The 21,299-nt window shown below is 37.0% G+C and overlaps 1 protein-coding gene and 1 pseudogene across 3 annotated transcripts in view; both read left to right on the top strand.

The window, feature by feature from the left end:
* KDM4C (lysine demethylase 4C) overlaps positions 1 to 21,299 on the top strand; it is a gene marked incomplete at both ends in the record, with an annotated part of 355,445 nt that overhangs the window by 204,639 nt on the left and 129,507 nt on the right. For both annotated transcript variants that reach the window (XM_080708835.1, XM_080708836.1), the window contains 3 exons: positions 1,887 to 2,068; positions 4,153 to 4,366; positions 7,393 to 7,469. In XM_080708835.1, coding sequence (XP_080564961.1) covers positions 1,887 to 2,068; positions 4,153 to 4,366; positions 7,393 to 7,469 — 473 coding nt within the window. The remainder of the gene's footprint in view (positions 1 to 1,886; positions 2,069 to 4,152; positions 4,367 to 7,392; positions 7,470 to 21,299) is intronic.
* Positions 13,024 to 13,484, top strand: LOC308272053 (large ribosomal subunit protein uL23-like; annotated as a pseudogene). Its single transcript has one exon. The product of its transcript is annotated as a large ribosomal subunit protein uL23-like (transcript).

Raw genomic sequence — 21,299 nt, 5'->3', positions numbered from 1 at the left:
CCCTTAGCAACTTGGTGAGACTCTCTTTCAAAATCAAAAGGCTGGGGGTGTGGCTCAGAGGTAGAATGTCCTTGGGTTCAGTCCCAAGTTTCTCTTTCTCTCTCTCTCTCTCTCTCTCTCTCTCTCTCTCTCTCTCTCTCTCTCTCTCCTTTTTTTTTCTGGTGCTCTCTTAGCTTTTGTAAAGTGGTATTTTTCTTTTCAAAAAGTTTCTAACTAGCCGGGCATGGTGGTGCATGCTTATTGTCCCAGCATTTGGGAGGATGAGGCAGGAGGATCACGGTTTGCAGACAGCCTCAGCTACTTAGTGAGACCCTTTGGAACTCAATCAGACTCTATTTCAAAATAAAGAATAAAAAATAGGGCTGAGGATGTAGCTCAGAGGTAGAATGCCCCTGGATTTCAACCCCAGTAACAAAATATAAAAAAAGATTTCTGTTTAACTGTCCATTCCAGTCTTTCAGTTTTTTAATTATTATTCTTTTTAGTAAATGTACTATTTTAAATGTACAGTTACTAATGTGAACTAAGTTACATTTTGAATCACATTACTTCTTTACATGCATAGGTGAGGAGTCTTTTGTTTTCAAACACTATCTGACAGGCTGAATATTTTTCACTGTAACAACAATAATAATGTCACCATTGTGGAAATGGAATAATTTCTTCTTGCTTTAGTTCTAATTTGACATCTTTTATTTTTTGTATTATTCAGTCTTTTCCTTTTTATCTTTCTTTGTCAATCTGCTTTGACTTTTTCTGGAACACATAAGTCAACGTGTTAAGGGCTAGAATACAGCTGAAGACATTGCTCTGCAATATTTATTCTTAAGACAATGACAGCCACTGCTGAGGCACTTTTAAATAGGACATGGCTATACACATTAAGCAGAAGATATGGCCTGTGTTCTGAGATATATTATCCTTTGCAGTGCAAGAGATACATATTTTTTTCTCTTAACATGGAAGTCTTTCTCTTTTTTCCCCCCCTGGTGCTCTCTTAGCTTTTGTAAAGTGGTATTTTTGTGGAGCTGATATCTACTCCTTGATTGATGACATACATGCATGCATTTTACTCTCTAGGAACATTTGGCAAAGGGTTTTGGCATAGGGAAGATTTGGCATAGGGAATCATCTTTTATATCTGTGTAATGCCAATATAGTTCTTAGCACATCATAGGTGCTGTATAAATTTCAAAATTAAGAAATTTAATGAAGTCCAGATTTTACAGAACCATGTTACTATGTTTGGTGAAGAAAGTTACCTATTTGGTAAGGCAGTCACAGTGTTAAAAAAACACCCTGCTAGCCGGGCGTGGTGGCGCATGCTTGTAATCCCTGCGCTTGGGAGGCGGAGACAGGAGGATCGCGCAGGTTCGAAGCCAGCTGCGCTGGCTTAAGAGACCCTGTTTCCAAATAAAAATATAAAAATAGATCTGGGAGTGTAGCCCGGAGGTACAAGGGCTTCCAGGAACCCCAGTACCACACACACACACACACACACACACAAAACACCCTGCTACCTGGAAAGTAATCTTGTCCACATAAACTTTTTTCTCATGTGTGGTGGTACAGTAGCAGTAAAACTGTGGAAGTAGTGACATTCAAAAGAGGAAACCATTTAATTATTTGTGCAGGGATGGGGAAGGTGACAAAAGGCGGTTGGTCTTGCCACATAATCTGACCTAGTCTTGGACGAATGCTCAGTTGAGAAGGAAACTCCCCTCATCTATTTTTCTTAGAATGTATTTGGTAGATAAAATAGGCTTGGTGTCTGACATTTATTCCAGAGACACTGAAATGGGTGCTTCTTCTAGCTAGAGTGATTGGTTTTTCCTGGTTCTGCTCATTGTGTTTCATGCTCTCTCTCTCTCTTTCTCTTTTCTAAGACTTGCCTGAGGTTCCATCAATTGAGGAAGAAGTGGAGGAAACGGAGTCTTGGGCAAAACCTCTTGTTCACCTTTGGCAGATGAAGTCCCCTAACTTTGTGGCAGAGCAGGAGTACAATGCAGCTGTAGCACAAATGGAGCCACACTGTGCTATCTGCACTCTGCTCATGCCGTACTACAAGGTAATTGGGGATGTGGCTGTCAACCCAACCTTTCACGGCTGTGCGTCTGCATGCTGGGACACACGTGGTCACTTACCAATCACTGTAGGCTTAGTTGCACGTCAGAATGAAGACAATAATACCTCTTAGCTAATGGCTTTATAGAACAACAATTTCTGTGTTTTCCTTGGGAGCCATTTTTCTGCCAGTACTTTGTCTTTTTTGAATCTCTTGGTTTATTTTAGGGAAGACAAAATTCCAACATTTCTGTTTCTTTTATCAAAAAACACCAAACTTAGTGCCTAAGATAGAATGTTGTAAAGAGAAGACTTAGACCTTGTCTCTGTTTTATCTTTTAAAATGCTACTTTTATGTAGCATAAATGTCAGTTCTGGGCCTCAGTTTTCTTTTCTTCTTCTTTTTTTCCCCAGTGATGCTGATTGAACCCAGGGGGCATTCTACCTCCAAACTACACCTCCAGCCCTATAATTCTTATTTATTTATTTATTTATTTATTTATTTATTTATTTATTTATTTATTTATTTATTTATGGTGGTACTGGAGATGAAACCCAGAGGACTTCTACCTCTGTGCTACACTCCCAGACCAATTTTATATTTTATTTGGAAACAGGGTCTCGCTAAGTTGCTGAGAGCCTCGCTAAGTAGATGAGGCTGGCCGTGAACCTGAGATCCTTCTGTTTAAGCCTCCCAAGTACTGGGATTACAAGTGTGTGCCACCACGCCTGGTATGGGCCTCAGTTTTTAATGTTTATATTCACCTTCCCACATGGAGCATGCAAGAGACATAAAATGGATTTGTCTAGTTTACCGCCAGCAGCCAGCTGTGCCAGATGTTGTTTTCCACATTGTACCATGCATGTTATTCTAACAGTTTCTTAGCTCATGAAGGCTCACATTCTTCAGCATTCCATAATCTTTAGGAATTCACTGCAGGTGGAATTATATGGGATATTTTATCTTATAGTATATTATAAAGTGTATTGATATGAACAATGTTGTTTGGGTTATGTTTTCACTAATAGAATAAATACTTTATTGAAAGTCACATTTTAATGTAAGAGTAAATTCTGTTGAGAAGTTTTAGATATTTCACATTTTTAGGAGTGGCTTACTCCATGATTTTCAGCGCAACACTGGTGAGTAATAACTTTCTGTGTTTAAGTTTCTGATTTGTGTGTGTGTGTGTGTGTGTGTGTGTGTGTGTGTGTGTGGTACTAGGGATGGAACCCAGGGGCATTCTATATATGAGCTATACCCTTAACCATAATTTTTGTTTTTTTTTTATTTTGAAACAGGGCCTCACTAAGTAGCTGAAGCTGTCAGCAAACTGTGACCCTGCTGTCTCAACCTCCTAAGTACAGGGATTACAAATGTGGGCCACCACACCCAGCTTCATTGATTCTTATTTTGATATCTTAACCTGCCTTTATATTTCCCAACAATAAAAAATTACACTTAAAATTTGATTTGAGAAATTTATTAATATAGGATCACTGGGGATAGTAATCCATTAGTTCTAGTTTCAAGTATATTCTTATAATTTTTCATAAATTTTGGTGAGAAATGACAGTTTTGTTTGGCACACGATCCTTCCTTCTTCTGTCCCATGCACCAGTAACATCTCTTGCTGTTTAAAGCTTTTTGATGAGGCAAATGCCTTTGAAGTCTTTCTCAATGTTGTAGCTCAGATTAAAAGTGAAGTGTTTGAAAATATTTCCTTCGAGGGTAACCAGGTAATATTTTTTTAGTAATGAAAGCATATATTAAGCTAGTACAAATAAAGAGGGAAAGAATCTCCTCAGAAGTAGCATTGCTTTCCATAAGCTATTTCTGGAGGGACACAGTTTGAGTAGTTCATCACTTTCTTTTATGAGAAGGCTGTCAGAATATTCTCTTGTTCCTACACATATCCTTCTTGATGGAAGTCTGAGGAGGCACATTGATAACAATCTACTAGTTGGGTTAAGGAGACTAACCAACGTTGGAATTCAGTGGCTGGAAAAGTGTTCGTGAAGTGACCAGAATGAAGGATGTGCTCTTTCTCATGTTTTTATCTCATGTTAAAATGTTGTGTTTTTCAGCCAGATAGCAGCAATGAAGAAAATGATTCTCGATGGGAGACAAAATTAGACAAAGTGGTTACACTGGGCGGAAAGACTAAGCCCCTCATTCCAGAGATGTGTTTTATTTATAGTGAAGAAAATATAGACTATTCTCCACCTAATGCCTTTCTTGAAGAGGATGGAACAAGTCTTCTGATTTCCTGTGCTAAGTGCTGCGTACGAGTTCATGCAAGTAAATAAATCTATAATTCATTAACTACTGGGTTTTCAGTGCATCCCATAGTCCTTATTGTTCATCTTTCTGGAACCTGACGAATCTATTGCATGGAAGTACTGGGATTCTTAATAGTTGGATCATTCTTTCTCATATTTCTGATAGTGAAAATGTGAACAGGTATAATAATCTTTTCTCCCAGCTTTTCTTTAAGGTGTACCAGTGGAGATACATTTATTTTTGTGTCTGTTTGTTTGGGGTTCAGGTGTGATATCATCATAGGGCTTCTTTCACATGCTTGAAGTTTGTTTAAAGATGTAGTTTGTAAAAACATAATAGGAGGCCTGGCATGGTGGTACACCCTTGTAATCCCAGCATGTGGGAGGCTGAGCCTGGAGGATTGTGGTTCACAGACAGTCTCAGCTACTTAATGAGGCCCTTAGCAACTCAGTGAGACCCTGTTTCTAAATAAAGAATAAAAAAAAAAGGGGCTCGGGTATAGCTTGGAGGGAGAATGTCCTTGTTTCCGCCCCCAATACTGCCCAAAAAATAAAAAAACAATATGAATGCCTGATGTTGACTGATGACTATTTTCTGTGTGTGTGTGTGTGTGTGTGTAGTGTGTGTGTGTGTGTAGTGTGTAGTGTGTATGGTACTGGGGTTGTACCCACTGGCATTCTACCTTGGAGCTGTATCATTAGCCAGCCCAATTTGATTTCTTTTGGGAACAGGGTTTCGCTAGGTTGCTGAGGACCTCAATAAATTGCCAAGGCTAGCCGGGCATGGTGGCACACTCTTGTAATCCCCTTGCTTGGGAGGCTGAGAGAGGAGGATTGCAGGGGTTCGAAGCCAGCCTCAGCTACTTAGTGAGGCTCTGAACACTAAGACCTTAGTGAGGTCTCTGGTCACTAAGACCTCACTAAGGTCTTAGTGAGACCCTGTTCTCAAATAAAATATAAAATAGGTGTGGAAGTATAGCCCAGAGGTGGAAAGCCTCTGGGTTTCACCACCAGTACCACCAAAAATAAAATAAAATAAATAAATAAATAAAACATTAAAAAATACCAAGGCTAGCTTAAAACCTGAGATCCTCCTTTCTCAGTTTTCCAAGTTATTAGATTACGAGTATGTGCCACTATACCGAGCTTCTTTGCGGGTTTTTTTTTTTTTTTTTTTCAGAGAGAAAGGGATTTTCCTTTCATTATACTAAAAGTTATTGCTGAATTGAGTCAAATTTTTATTCCTCATAAGGGTAGGGAAATATCTACTGCCTTCAAGGGAAAATATTTATTATAATAGTTTCCTCCCTGGAAGGAGATATTTAGGTTCCATATATGTCTCAATTTGTTGTTTTTGTACAGTTAGATATGTAGGAAATTTATTTTAAAAAATTTGACCTGCCATGTAAATTCTATTGACTATGCAAAAGGAATCTATTATATACTATTAATTCTATTTTAAATCATGTTGCTGTATCAGATTTTACATAATCACATGTGTGGTCTATCAGTGTCATGTAGTTTGAATGATTTATAATATAGTTACCATTTTCTATATTTAATTCTAAGCAATAATTTTCTTATTAATGTTGAAATAGGTGCCCTATTATTTATTAATGAGATACCATTTGTTTCCTTGTGACCTAAGTAACATCTTCTTGAAGTATAATAATAGCCAACTTCTTGTTGTAGTGATAACAATTTGGAGCACACACAAATTTTCCTAGTAATATTATACATTATATATATTATGTATAATATATATATGAAGAAGAGCACTAAGAATATAAAAATAGGAATTTAATCTTAATTTCTGAATGTTATCCGATTTAATCATAATATTTCATAATCATGTGCTTGAATTTAATACTTTATGGACTTGGCTAACTGCTATAGGCTTTTCTTTGGGTAATTACATTTCTCTTATTTTCTGTTCTCATCTTAAATTTACTAAGTTGAGCTGGTGGCACACATACCCATAGTTCCAGTACTCAGAAATCTGAGACAGGAGGATCACAGGTTTGAGGGCAGCCTCAGTAACTTATCAAATACTCTCAAACACTTAGTAAGGCCCTATTTCAGAATAAGAAAAATTTAAGAAGTCTGGTGGTGTAGCACCAAGGTAGAATGCCTCTGGATTCAACCCCCAGTACCAGAAGAGGGGAAAAGAAAAGAAAATTAAATGTCACTGAAATTTGATGTTAGAAACTCTTTACATCCTTCCTATCCCTCTTATTTCGGAAAGACAGTGTAACGTGTTTCTTGATGCTATATAATTGCTACTGGCATCACTAGTTATTTTAGGCCAGGCTATTAGAAAAGTTGAATTGAAGAGCTACCTTCATCACTAATTATAGTTTGTGTAACCTTTCCATTATCGCCGAAATTAAAGGTAATCTTGTTTAATTTGTGAAGTGCAATTTTTAATTACATTAACTTCAAAAAAACATATGTCAAAATATATTTAGTATATTGTTTTTAACATTTCCCAAAAGTTCCTCATGGTTTATAACGTGTTTTAAGATGTTTATGCATCATTGAAAGACTAGAAATGACAATTTAGCAGTATTATTATTGTCCATTTAATAATTATTTCTATGAAAATATTGTAAGCATTAGTTAACATAAAGACCCATCTTCTCAAGTTCTCTGGGCTTCATATCTTATTAACCATAAAGCACGAGAACTAAAGTATCCTTGAGACAGGCTTGCTTATGTTTTCTTCCAAAACAATAGCCAGGTATGGTCATGCACATCTGTCATTCCAGTACTTGGGAGGCTGGGACAGAAGTATCACAGGTTTGAGGACAGCCTTAGTGAACAGTAAGACTCTCATCAATATAGTGAGACTGGTTTCAAAATAAAAATAAAGTAGGTTTTCCGGGGTATAGCTTGGAGGTATGAGGTTGCTGGTTCAATTCCCAGTACCCCCCTCCTTCACCCCACATACACACATACCGATTTGGTTTTATTTCAGCATTGAGATATGTAATGCTTTATAGATGCATGAGACCTAATGCAAGTATCTATGCAATTATTTTGTAGGTTGCTATGGTGTCCCTTCTCATGAGATCTGTGATGGATGGCTGTGTGCTCGATGCAAAAGAAATGCATGGACAGCTGTAAGTAGCTTATTTAGGAATCATTTTACTTTTCCTCTTGTTCTGTCTACTGTAGGCACATTTAAATTTAGCAAAAAGACAACTGTTCTTGTACATAGTTCTATACTTCTCTTTTTTGGTCTTTTTTGCTCTCAGAATCATGGTACATTCCAGCATTGTATACATTGTAGAAATATTATGTAGGTTTCTATGTAGTACTTTTCTTTGTGACCGAGGAACTGCCAGTTTTTCATGTCCACATTAACATTTTCAAGGTCTTGTATTTTTGTTTCATTTTCCTGCCTTAGCCCTGTTTCTGCAATTCTTAACAATAATGTATTATTATACTGGTGGAGTATCTAGTGATCCCTGAAGAAAACAAACTTATTCCAACCTTTTCACTTGTACCAGATCTTTTTCCCATTTATCCCTACTTATATTCATAATTTAACAAATTGTAGAGTATGCTGTGAACTTGAAACAGTACTTTGCCAACAAATGATACACCATTTGGGAGATATATATTTTTCCTGGTTTAAATTGTTTTTTCTAGCCGGGCGTGGTGGTGCATGCTTGTAATCCTCATGCTTGGGAGACAGAGACAGGAGGATCGTGCAGGTTTGAAGCCAGCCGTGCTGGCTTAGGAGACCCTGTTTACAAATAAAAAATATAAAATAGGTCTAGGAGTATAGCCTGGAGGTAAAAGGGCTTCCAGGAACCCCAGTACCACCTCCCCGCAAAAAACCCAAATAAATCCCCCAAAATCGTTTTTCCTAAAATCCCTGTTCAAAATTAACATAGATCCAGTCTTCTCATTTCATTAATTTACTGTGTCATGAATTTGCATTTAATTATGTTCTATCTTAATTTTTCTTAAAAGTTCTTTCAAGTCCCTCATTGATCTCAGAGCACATCTTGAATTTAATATTTTCTTTTCTTTTCTTTTTTTTTTTTGGTGGTACTGGGGGTGGAACCCATAGGCTTTCTACATCCGGGTTATACTTCCAGACCATTTCTTTTTTATATTTTTATTTGGAAACAGGGTCTCATTAAGTTGCTGAAAGCCTCACTAAGTAGCTGAGGCTGGCTTCGAACCCGTGCGATCCTCCTGTCTCAGCCTCTCAAGTGCGGGGATTACAAGCGTGTGCCACCATGCCCGGCTTTTTTTTTTTTTTTTTGGTGGTACTGGGGTTCCTAGAAGCCCTTCTATCTCTGGCCTACACTCCCAGACCTATTTTATTTTTGGAAACAGGGTCTCTTAAGCTAGTGCGGCTGGCTTCAAACCTGCGTAATCCTCTTTTCTCTTCCTCCCAAGCGGGGGATTACAAGCGTGCGCCACCACGCCCGGCTTGAACTTTATATTTTCAATTGTAAGAGTAGCATTTGCTTTATTCTTCAATAATCACTTATAAAGAACTAAATTTAAGCCAGGCGTGGTGGCTCATGCTTTTAATCGCAGCATTTGGGAAGCGGAGACAGGTGGATTCTGGTTCAGCTACTTCTTTGCAACTCAGTGAGACCCTGCTTTAAAATAAAGAATAAAAAACAGGGCTGGGGGTGTTTCACGGAGGTAGATTGCTCCTCGGTTACCCCCCAGCACTGAAAAAAAAAAAAAAAGAACTAAATTTACTTGCTGACAAAGAATAAGCTGAAGGACAATATAAGGGACATGGCTTGCATGTTGAACGTTTTTATGTTATAATTTTTGTATTGTTAGGTCTCTGTGTGAAAGTATACATATGATGACTATAAGTTAAGGCTCTGAAAGGGATATCTTTCTGAATGGTTTTATTGTATTAATTTAATTAGTGATTTTTTTTAAGCCAAAGGCAATACCTCTTATCTATTAAGCTTCATTAGTACGCCTAGAAAACATTTTGGTATTTCCTTTTGTTTTATCAAATATTTTATCAAAAACCTAAGTAAGTATAAGCATCTTTAAAGCAGCCAGGAATTTTTATAGGGAGATTTCACTATATTCAGCTTTTATTAATATATCCTGCTCTTATTTGCTGTACAGTTCCTATTCCATTGTATGTGCATAAAGTCTTATAGAGTCAGTTTGACTCATTCACCCTAAAGAATTATAAATAAGTTTATCAATTAGAGACCATCTAATCCATTTCATTGAAACATTAAGAGTTCTCTGTTCCATCCACAGTTTCTGCCTGGCTCCTCCTGTGTTTTAATGCTGAGCAGTGCTCTTGTCTAAGGTACCAATGCCCTTTGCATGGCAGAGCCAGGGCCAGTCCTCGGCCACACATTGGAGGTCTAAAGCTGGTTGTGATCAGTTATGCTGTTTTTCTGTGGCGTGATTTTAAAAGAAAGTACTTGATATAATCACTCACTGGAATTGATTTGAAGAATCTTTTTATTAATCTTAACCCTTACCCTCTCAAAAATAAAATATACCATTTGTATTTTAATAGTGAATCCAGATTTCTTTTATTATTTTAGTAGAACTGTTAGCTTATAAGTGTAACTGTACAATGATTTTTAGACATCCATAATGTCTTACTTTTAATTGGATTCTCAGTGGATGCCAGTTATTTTTCAATTTATCCATTTTGAGCTAACGTTTATCTATGAAACTCTTCCTATTTCTCCTGAGACCTATTTGAATTGCTGTTTAAATTCTGTAGAGAAGTAACTGATTATATAGTTATTCTGACTTTAACACCCTTATTTAGTGTGGCAGTGAGTTTTGCACATATTAATTTTTTTTTTTACTAAACACTTAAGTATGATATTTTTGAAGTTTATGCCTGGAATGTTTGCATTTTACAAATATTCTTAGATTTAACTTCTTCAGACATCAATCTTGTATTGTCAGTTTTAGATTCCAGGGGAGCCCTAGACCTCTTTTAAATGAAGGCTCCACAGGAGTTCATAGGAAGGTAGCTCTGTAGCTGTGGCCAGGTGATATTTCAGTGCTGCCCTGTACTTTGTAAAATCATTCCTAATTATTTCTAGAGCTTTTTAAAAAAAAAAATACCATGTAACGGTAAAGGTTAGTCATCTGGAATGCAAAATATCTATATATCACACTTAGCTTGAGATTTGCAACAAATCTCATTTACTTTTATGGTAAGTGGCTTTTGAGTAATTTGTGTTTATTTTTGGAAGCTATATGTGACAGTTATATGCTGTGATTTTATTTTCTAAAGATACATCTTTAAAAAAGATATACTATTTCAAAAAGTTAAGAATCAATATTTTAGAAGCAAGGGCATCTTAGGTATTTTGTTATTCAAACTCAGACACTGAGTAAATAAAGTCATATGTTAGAGTGTATTATCTTTTGAGAACTTTTGTCAGACCTGCTTTCCTTTTATTTACAAGTTCTGAAGAGTGGATATCACTCTGGACTCAATTACTTTGCTTGTTTTTAGGTAATTGGAGGCCAGATCATTGTCTCATTTATCTGTAAAACATACCTGATACATAGTGTAGTGTTGGGTCATTCTGAGATAGTAAGGTATAAAATAAGGAGATGTTGGTTTTAGATTCCAAGGAAGCCTTAGACCACCTTGTAAATGAGGGCTCCGAAGGTTCACGGGAAGGTAGCACCATCTCACCATCATGAAATGGGACATATCTCTATTTTTGATCTATGTTGTCTTCACTGTTTCCAGAGATTAGGTTCAGACCTCACCCTGATGCATTCTACTGCAAGTTCTTTACATAATTCATTGGTGATAAGGTAAAATAAACAGGAAGCTGTATTGGCAGCTTCAACTACATGTGTTTGAGAAAGAAATTAGTTCCCATTTTTGGCTTATACCCTAATATGGATTCTAGGATTATAGCTCTATGCCCAGATCCTCATTATAATAATAATTATTATTTTTGTGGTACTACAGACTGAACCCAGGGTCATCTTACCTCTGAGCTACAAATTTAGCCCTATTTTCATTCTTTCTTTTGAAACAGGGTTTTGCTAAGTTGCATTGAGCCTAGCTAGTTAAGTAGCTGAGGCTGTCTGCGAGTCTATGATCCTCCTGTCTCAGCCTCCTAAGTACTGGGTGGGTTTATAAGCGTGTGCCACCGTGGCCAGCTTCACATTCACTTGGATTGAAAGGAAACAACCCCACAAATACTTGTCTATCCTTAGATTTAGGTTGTACATTTCATGGTTTTAATTAGGTATTATTGCTTTTAGCCTTGGATTTTTCCTCTTTCCATCTTGCTCAAACATATAACCTAATAACCTGAAAGCTTTATTTTATTTTTTGGCTTATAACTCTATAGTACTAGATTATTTTCATTTCTGTTTGATTGGATCCCCCTTTTGTCTATTTGTGTAAATTCCTTTTGGAGCAGTTTTTCTTCATTGTAATGATGTTAGCAAACATACTAAACATTGCCAAGTCCAGTGTTTCCCATCTTACTCTCCGAGAACTGGCATTTGAACCTAGGGATGCTATACCAACCACTGAGATACATCCCTAGCCTTTTTTTCATTTTTCATTTGAGACAGTGTCTTTTCTTCCTTACTTGCTCATGCTGGTCTTGAACTTGTGATTCTACTGTTTCAGTCTTCTGAGCTGCACCAGATTCTGTTTTTAGGTGTATGAATTTAATACTCTAATGTTTCTGTTTGATTTTTATTTTGATTCTTAATGTTCATCTCATCATTTTCGATCTAAGTTTCTATAGGTTGTCTATTATGCATCTCAGTTTCCACTACAAGATCCTGCTTGTTGAAAATGTAAACATAATATTCTTAGCATTAAGTGACAGAATTTATAGTCTTGCTCCCTGGGTTTTTCCCCAATCATTTACTTTTTCTTCTTATTTTTTAAAATCCCCACATTTAAAAATTTTCAGAGTCTAGGTATTTCTGTGAAATACCTCAAACTACGTTAGGGCTAATTTTTTGTTTTGTTTTGTTTGTTTCAACTGGGGATCGAAGTACATCTATAATCTCAGCTATGCAGAAGGCTGAGTTAGGAGGATTGCATATTCAAGGCCAGCCTGTGCATATTAGTGAGTCTTTGTCTCAAAGTGAAAATTCAAGAACGCTGGGGGTATATTTCAGTGGTAGAATGTATCTAGGTTCAAACCTCAGTACCACAAAAATAACATTAAGTAAATAAGTGAATACAATTGAAGGGTAATGTAATACTTTGGCAGTTGTTTCTCTTTTTAAAATTGGATGTTTCTTTTGAACTTTTCACGGGGTGGGAGTAATGGGTTTTGTTCTCATGTTCAGATTATTATTTTGACTCATCATGAGCTACCAGTCGTTTCTTCATAGCCACACTGTACCTATACCATCATTTTTCATTGTCAGTTTGAAAAATTTTAAATAAAGTATCATTTGTCTTATGTTACTAGAGGGCTTTTTTTTGTCACTTTAAATAATTTTGGGGAGCAGTGAGACCCTGTTTCAAAATAAAGAGTAAAATATAGGGCTGGGAGTGTAGTTCAGAGGGTTCCATCCCCATTACCCCGCCACACACACACACACACACACACACACACACACACACACACTTGTGTGTGTGTGTGTGTGTGTGTGTGTGTGTGTGTGTGTGTGTGTGTATTTGGTATTTGGGATCCTTTTATTAAGATGGTGCCAAAGGCAAAGAAGGAAGCTCTTGCTCAGTCCAAAGCCAAGGCCAAGGCAAAGGCTTTGTAGGCCAAGAAGGCCTTGTTGAAAGGTGTCCACAGTCACAAAAAGAAGATCTACACGTTACCAACCTTCTGGTGGCCCAAGACAATGTGACTCTTGAGGCAGCCCAAATACCCCAGGAAGAGTACCCCCCAGGAGAAACAAGCTTGACCAGTATGCCATCATCACGTTTCTTCGGACCACCAAGTCAGCCATGAAGAAGATAGAAGACAGCAACACTCTTGTGTTTATTGTCGATATCAAGGTCAGCAAGCCCCAGATCTGTGAAGAAACTCTATGACATTGAGGACACCAAAGTCAACACCCTCATCAGGTCTGTTGGAGAGAGGAAGGCGTATGTTGGTCTGGCTCCTGATTATGATGCTTTGGATGTTGCCAACAAAATTGGAATCATCTAAACAGAGTCCAGAAGGCTAATTCTAAATATATGGTTTTTTACTATGTATTAAAAAAATAATTGTTGGGAAGTAGGCAGGGTAAATGCAGTAGCTCAACTATATTCTAAAGAAGATCCAAACTAAGTGATGATTTAAGAGCAATGTAATAAAAGTTGTACAGAAATGTGTATTTAAGTTCTATTCTGACCCTTAGAATCCTTGATTCTGATTTGTTTTGTAGTTCTACTTTTTCTTAATTACTTTTTTTTTAAGAATTGAGGACTTTCAAGCTAACTAAATTAATTTATGCATTTCTTAGAATTGATGAGTAACTGAAGAGTATAATAGTAGCACCCGATACTAGTAATTATTGGCCAGATGACAATTCACATGTCATTATCCATTTCTGTCATTATTTTCTTCAGTGAAATTCTTCTGTATGATACTATAATGGTGTATACACTCTATTCTCAAATTTTACAAACCAAGAGTACTCTTTTTTTTTTTTTTTGGGTGGTCCTGGGGGTGGAACCCGGAGGCTTTCTACCTCTGGGCTATACTCCCAGACCCATTTTATATTTTATTTGGAAACAAGGTGTCACTTAGTTGCTGAGAGCCTCACTAAGTAGCTGAGGCTGGCTTCGAACCTGCGATGCGAGGGGATTAGAAGCGTGCGCCACCACACCCGGCTACCAAGAGTACTCTTAATGTAAATTGTGGACTCTTCCGTGAGGAGGATGTGGCAATGTAGTTTAATCAGTTGTAACAAATGTAGTACTCTGAAGTATGAGTCAGTGTTTGAGGATATGCATACTTGGGGGCAGGAGATATATGGGAAAGCTCTATAGTTCTCATTTTTTCTTTGAACCTAAAATTACTATAAAATAAAGTCTAATAAAAATGTTATTCTGATGCTTCATTATCATTTGATCTACCTACCATTTGGGAACACATGGCAGTGTGCATTATACTTAATTTTTTTTTTTAAATTTCAATGCATCCCTTTACACTTAATTCAAGAGAACTTGAATATTTTCTCTTGATAGTATTACAGTTTAAAAACGGAGCTATCTGTTATATTTTTGGATGAATATTGCCATGCTGTGAATAGTAGATTTTGTAATGGAAAAGAAACAGTTTATAGGATAGAATTCTCATTCTCCATAATGAAATGCATAAACTAGGTAATTGTACACATTTATTATCTACTGAAAAGCTTTTATTATACTCTACAGGATAATAAGTTTGTACATATATAACAAACACAACATTCTGTGTTTTCCTTAAATGGTTTCAAGAAATCAAAACCTAAACATGAAATGGGTTTTCAATTTAGCCATATATTTATTTACCGTGCCCTTTATTTTACTTTGTTTTTTTTTAAAATGGTGTAGCAATTAGGTTTAAGAAATTGTACCTTGATGTCATTTTGAATTATCTTTTTATTTTTGCCTTCTGCAAAGAGTCGAATATGTACATCAAGCATGGTGGCACAGCCCTGTATTCCCATCAGTAGTCCCAAGTAGGAGGACAGTGAGTTCAAGACCTACCCATGGAACATAGCAAAACCATGTCTCAAAAACAAAGAAATAACTGCCCCCAACCAAAGAGTGCAATATACATTTGTAGTTATTTAAAAAATGATCAGCTTAGTGGCTATTGCCATTTTTTAATTGCTTGTCAATAAGTATCATGTTTAGATGGCGTAATGGTTGCTCTCCATTCCCTCTAATGGTTTGTATGATCATTTTGTCTCCTCTAAATTCTTGAAGTACCTGAGGTAATTGTCTATATTAAAAAATCTTAAATATCTTGTGAAATCTACTTAACAGAATTCTTGTTCTATCAAATGAACCTTAGTATAATATCCAATCCTAGTTAAGATTTGTGTCTTGTGAAGCTGGTAACTCTTGACACATTTGAGAACTATGAAGCTCCAGCACCTATAATTTTCTATGTTCTTCTGCATAGTAATAGATGAGTCGAGGAACTTGGGCTGTTAGATAGCCTTTGACTCTCGCATAGTTTTGAGGCTGGGTCCCAATGACTGAAACTAGTTTCCAAAGATGGAGGTATATCTGATCAGAAGCAATCTAAATCTACTTTGTTGAGTCTGAGGGTAGTGCTTTCTTTTCTGTTTCATAAAGCAGTAGTTCTTTAAGTTTGAAGTTTATGGGAGTTGAGGCAAATTTGTACAGTTGAGGATTATGTTTATCTTTATTCCAGAGTACAACTCTTATTCCCCTTTTTCAGCCACAAGAATGAAGACTGTGGTGTTGATAATTGATGTTGTTGTTGACAATTGATGATGTAGAAAAGACAGTTTCATCTTCTAACTTAGAACATGTAAATTTAGAATAATTGATGAGTTAGACATAAACTGGCATAAGTTGTATGGATAGAAATTAATTAGGTCCACAGAATTCAGCACTAATGAAAAGTAAAGAATTATACATCTAGCTGGGCGTGGTGGTTCGCACTTGTAATTCCAGCATTCGGGAGGCTGAGATGGGAGCATCATGGTTTGCGGACAGCCTCAGCTACTTAGTGAGGTCCTCTGCAACTCAGTGAGACCCTGTTCCAAAATAATAAAAATTAGGGCAGGGGGTGTGGCCCGGAGGTCAAATTCCTCTGGGTTCCATCCCCAAACCCGCAAAAAAAAAAAAAAAAAAAAAAAAAAAAAAGAGAAAAAAAAAAAAGAAAAAGAAATATACATCTTTCTGAGGAACTTCTTTTTTTGTAATAATGAACCAGAGGGTTTACAAGAGGATCACCCCACTCCAGTAAGAGAACCAGGACTTTTGGTGTTTGGTGCCTAGACCTCCAATTTTCAGGCTTAGCTACTTGTTTAGCTACTTGTTTTCAGTGTAGAAAGGCCAGACAACTGCCCTCATTTTACCTTTTTTTGAATGAATTTTGTTCATTGTTGAAAATAGAGCCAACACTAACTTCTAGCCTACTTGGTTATCTGTGTTATCCAGAATAATTAGGGTTAATGGTTGGTTGGGTAGAACTGGTTCTTTCTTTTTCTTTCTTTCTTTCTTTCTTTCTTTCTTTCTTTCTTTCTTTCTTTCTTTCTTTCTTTCTTTCTTTCTTTCTTTCTTTCTTTCTTTCTTTCTTTCTTTCTTTCTTTCTATTTACTCTAGTTCCTACACAGAAGACTTTCCCAGAACCAGATAATCTCCTGAATCCAATTTCTCAACTGACAACATCATTGACATTTTTCTTTTGTGAAGAGCTCTGAAGTGTCTTTGTAGATCAGAGCGATTGATTTTTAGATCAGATTGGTTTATGGCCTTGAGAGGTCATGGTGGCACTGCTGCTCCCTCTGATATGCTTTATGCTCTATTCTTTTATTCCGTGGGACACTGTCAGGACCAGTTGATGAGACGCTTACTTTGATCTACATACAATGTAAAACTAGTTGAAAAAGAAGGCCCCTATTCTTGTCAAAAGCAGGGCAGCCACCAGTGGGCAGTCATTTGTAGTAAGAGCCCTCTTCTGCTGCCTGGCTTTTCCCCATAGAAGGACCTCTGATCCACCAGTCAGGACCTGACTCTCCCATCTGAGGTCATGCACTGGGGCTGAGAATTACCTCTTGCCTTCTGAGGAGGCAAATTATTCCAAACAGCTGCAGACTTAAACTGTGGCTCTCAAAGGCCAGAGTGGTAATACTTATTTTACTTTAACCAAACAGACCAGCACATTTGAGGATATCAATTATCCAGACAGCTTAACTATGATGTGGAAGCCTTTCTATTAGGGAGCTGCTTACAGACTGAAAACTCTCTAATCATTTTTCTGTGTTCTTTCACCTCCCTGTTGCTCAATAAACACCCCTCCCCTTTTTGTAATGGAGAGAAAGAGAAGTATAAACATAGCTTCCATAAGTGGAACTGTTTTCATAAATAGCTCCTTGATTGAGAACAAATGCCTCATTAATCTTTAGTGCTTCAACCGTCCAGCACAAGTAAAAGCAGGAAGAATGAAGAGTGACATTGTGGGCAGCCTGCCATACTGCACTGCACACCAGGCTGTGCATGCCTGGAGGTCATGGGGATGCAGGGCCTATCTCCTTTGCAAAGAGACCCCCAGGAAGAGTGCTGTGGGGAAAACTGAGGTGCAGGCACTTGTGAAAATCCAATCCAGTGGCAGGAAGTGAAGTCATGTATTTTGCTGTTTATTGTTGATGGTCTTGCTGGGAAGGAAGACTAAACCAGCTGAATTTTTATTTGAAAGCCAAATGTTGTATAATTTTAACCAAGTGAGATGTATTGAACATACAATACAAGTTGAAACTTGAAGTACTTTGCTCAGGATCCTGAAAGTATCATGTAGATGTAGTAAGCTCCATGTAGATGGCCTCCAGCCAGCCATAAATTATGTGGGTGCTGCTGCTTGCTGCCTCACATGTGATGGGCTTGCTACACAGCTACCAGAAAGGTGCCCTGCAGACCTCAATTTTTATAGTAATGTAAGCTAATACATTGGAAAGAATGCAGAGAAAATGCTTTTAAAGAAACACAAACTGATTTTTTCTGTTCATCTGTTCTTCTTTCACACAAATGGTATCATGCTATTAAATATTTAAAATGTAATATGATTATTTGGTTCGCTTTATAAATTAAGATGAAGCCGGGAGTGGTAGCTCACACTTGCAATCCCAGCATTTGGGAGGCTGAAAATGGGAGAATTGCAGTTCGCCGACAACCTTAGCTACTACTTACTGAGGCCCTTTGCAACACAGAAAGACCCTGTTTCAGAATAAAAAATAGGGCTGGGGGTATAGCTCGGAGGAAGAATGCCCCTGGGTTCTACCCCCAGTACTGCAAAATAAACAAATAAATAAAATGAAGATGATAAAAATTCTATGATTCTATAACTTAGAAAATACTGAATGAATATTCAACTTACATTATAAAGTTCTAGATCATTTCAGCCTGTTGGAATACAGGACCACTTCAAAGGTTTCTTTTTGAGAATATTTAGAGATTGTTATTGATTGAGTCACCATTAGTTCATGGTAATATTCAAAGATTTACAAAACAACCAAGTGTTTTATTTATTTATTTATTTATTTATTTATTTATTTATTTATTTATTTGGTGGTACTGGGGTTCCTGGAAGCCCTTCTACCTCCGGGCTACACTCCCAGACCTATTTTATATTTTTTTATTTGGAAACAGGGTCTCTTAAGCCAGTGGGGCTGGCTTCGAACCTGCGCGATCCTCCTGTCTCCGCCTCCCAAGCGCGGGGATTACAAGCGTGCGCCACCACACTCGGTCTACAATCAAGGGTTTTAGATGAATTGTATATCCTAGAGTATGACAGTTTCAGTAGAAAGATGTTTGTTTGTTTTTTTTTATAAAGGATCATTAGTTTTTCTGGTTAACTGTTCACTTGTGTTATAGTTCATTTAACTGATATTATTTTTTGATGTTGCTGGGGATTCAAACCCAGGCCTTTGTGCATGCTAGGCAAGTACTCTACTGATGAGCTAGCTGCACCTCAGTCCTAGTACTGCTATAGTTTCTTAGGGTTCTAAACTTGGCCCTCTTCTCTACTCTAAGCCACATAGTAATCTCATCCTGACTTATGGGTTAATGTTTTTAAATAGCATCTAATCTTTGAGGGAGTTACAAGGAGGTACCACCATGCCTGGTTTTGAGATTTTCACTTTTTTGATACTTCATCTGACTGGCAGTAAATCCTGTCTACTCTACATTCAGAATTGGTCTAGAATCCGGGAGAGGTCTTATCCTCTTAGCTGATATTTCTCAAGTCTGATTCACTCGTTACCTCTTCTGTGGATCATGGCATGTCTTGGTATTTCCCACCTCTTCCCAAATACCCGTTATATTCTCTTTCACACTACAGTTGAAGTGATCCCTTTAATGTATAAGCTAGATTATGTTCTTGCTCTGTTCAAACCTTATAGTGGTTTCCCATCTCCATTAGTGTGGTTTGTGAAGGTCAATTACTTTTCATCTCACTTTGTGACTGACCATTTTGCCTGGGAGAAAAGGCCAGCATCTGCCCGTTTCACCTTTCCTAGACAACTCTGTGACCGATTCCCGTAGCATCTGTCCTCTCACATCTACCTATTCCACTCTGGTTGTCTGCCTCTCCCTACCCAAATGTAAGTTTCCTTGATGGCAGGATCATTGTCATTCCTTGTTGTTACTCAGTGTCTAGAGATGTACTGGTGATGGATATTTGTTGAGTGAGTGAATGTTTTTACTTATAACACAGTAGATGTGAACATCTACGTCCACTTCTTAGTATAAAGTTCATTGTAGGTTGTGGAATTTCCATTCAATGGTACTATAGGAAGCCTGTCACTAAATTCATTAAATTTTCTAATTACTCAGAATTCACACCAGCCCTCTCCTTATGTGAGATCTTGTTCTCTCTCCAGCTCTGTTAAATGAGCCACATATGCAGACATGGTTCTTGTGTGTATTGTTGTTCAGCACTTGTTTTCCTTTAATGTGATTAATTATTCTTTGTTTTCCCAGCTCAGACAGCCCCATTTCACAATTTTGCATTTGTGCTATGAACATGCCAGATAAATATGAGAGGGGGGCGGGCTACCTGTGTGTGTTGTGAGAGGTACTTCAATCTCATAATTTGTCTATGGCTCTGAAAATTTGCTTTAGTAGCAGTGAGGAGTATGTCAGCTAAAATGAGAGCTTCTTATGAGGCGGCCTGAGTAGGTTTGTATTGGCATTTCTTTAACTGATGTTTTATAGAAGAACCAGCGGAACATGATTTTCCTCTACTATGAATAATGAACAACTGCAATAGCCGTATTATAACAATGCCCTTCTCACCATTGTTAATGTTGTGTCAGCAGTTTGATTATAAGCACACTTTTTATGGTTTAATAACTCAGCCATGAAGGAATCATTTTATGTTGCAAATTGGTATACTAACAAGTGGTTCATCTCAGTGGTGTGTTTTTTTAATGAAATCAAATTTTGAAAATATTTGGCATTGTTAAAATAGGCTTTTTTTTTTAATGGTGTTAGGTGAGGGAATGGGACCTTAATAGGAACAGTAATGTGTTTAGGATATGATCTGATTTTATATTTTTTCATTCAGCTTTGCTACCCTTAGGGGAGGGAAATGCAGCACAATGACTTTTTCAGGACTGTTCTTGGGATTCAGAAATAACAGCTGCCTTATAGAGTAATCATGTTGTAACAGGCATTTTTGTATAAGTTTTGTTTTAGGGCAATTTGTTTGACTAGCAATATCTAAATCTTTATAACAGTGAGACATTTTATTTTGGGTGTTATTGTTTCTGGAAAAGACATGCTCATTAAACACAAGATAAAACAAGGCTGATAATAAGCAGACTGTTTAATGTTACTTATTTTGTCTATAAAGCTGAATAGTTTGGGTATCTTCATAGGTTAGAATATAAAAAGTTTCAGTTTACTGAAAGACATTAGAAGACGTTGTAGCTGTACATTTTAAATTTTCACTTAGTAAAAAAATAGGTTAGACATCCAGTTCTTTTAATTTTAAATTGTATGTGTTTTATGTTTAAAAGTTTAATTTACTGTGTATCTGTGGGTTTTCTTTTATTAATATGAATGTATTTAATATTATCAATGCCTGTCATTCCCAACATTTTCAAATTTTCAGACCTGATTTAATCTTTTATAGAAAAATGCTAATAGTATTTAGTCCATTTGCCTTTCAGTTGTTATCTATTAATAACCTAGCATTACAGCTTGCTGTTCTTCAGGGATTCACGTGGTCAATTTATTTAACACACCTTAGAGTTTTTACTTATTGCCATATTTTGAAATAATTAGTACTTGAGTG

The sequence above is a fragment of the Muscardinus avellanarius genome (genome assembly GCF_963383645.1).
Source record: "Muscardinus avellanarius genome assembly, chromosome: 13".
NCBI lineage: Eukaryota > Metazoa > Chordata > Mammalia > Rodentia > Gliridae > Muscardinus > Muscardinus avellanarius.
The sequence above is the reverse complement of the archived record's forward strand: the minus strand, read 5'-3'. Positions and strand labels throughout refer to the sequence as shown.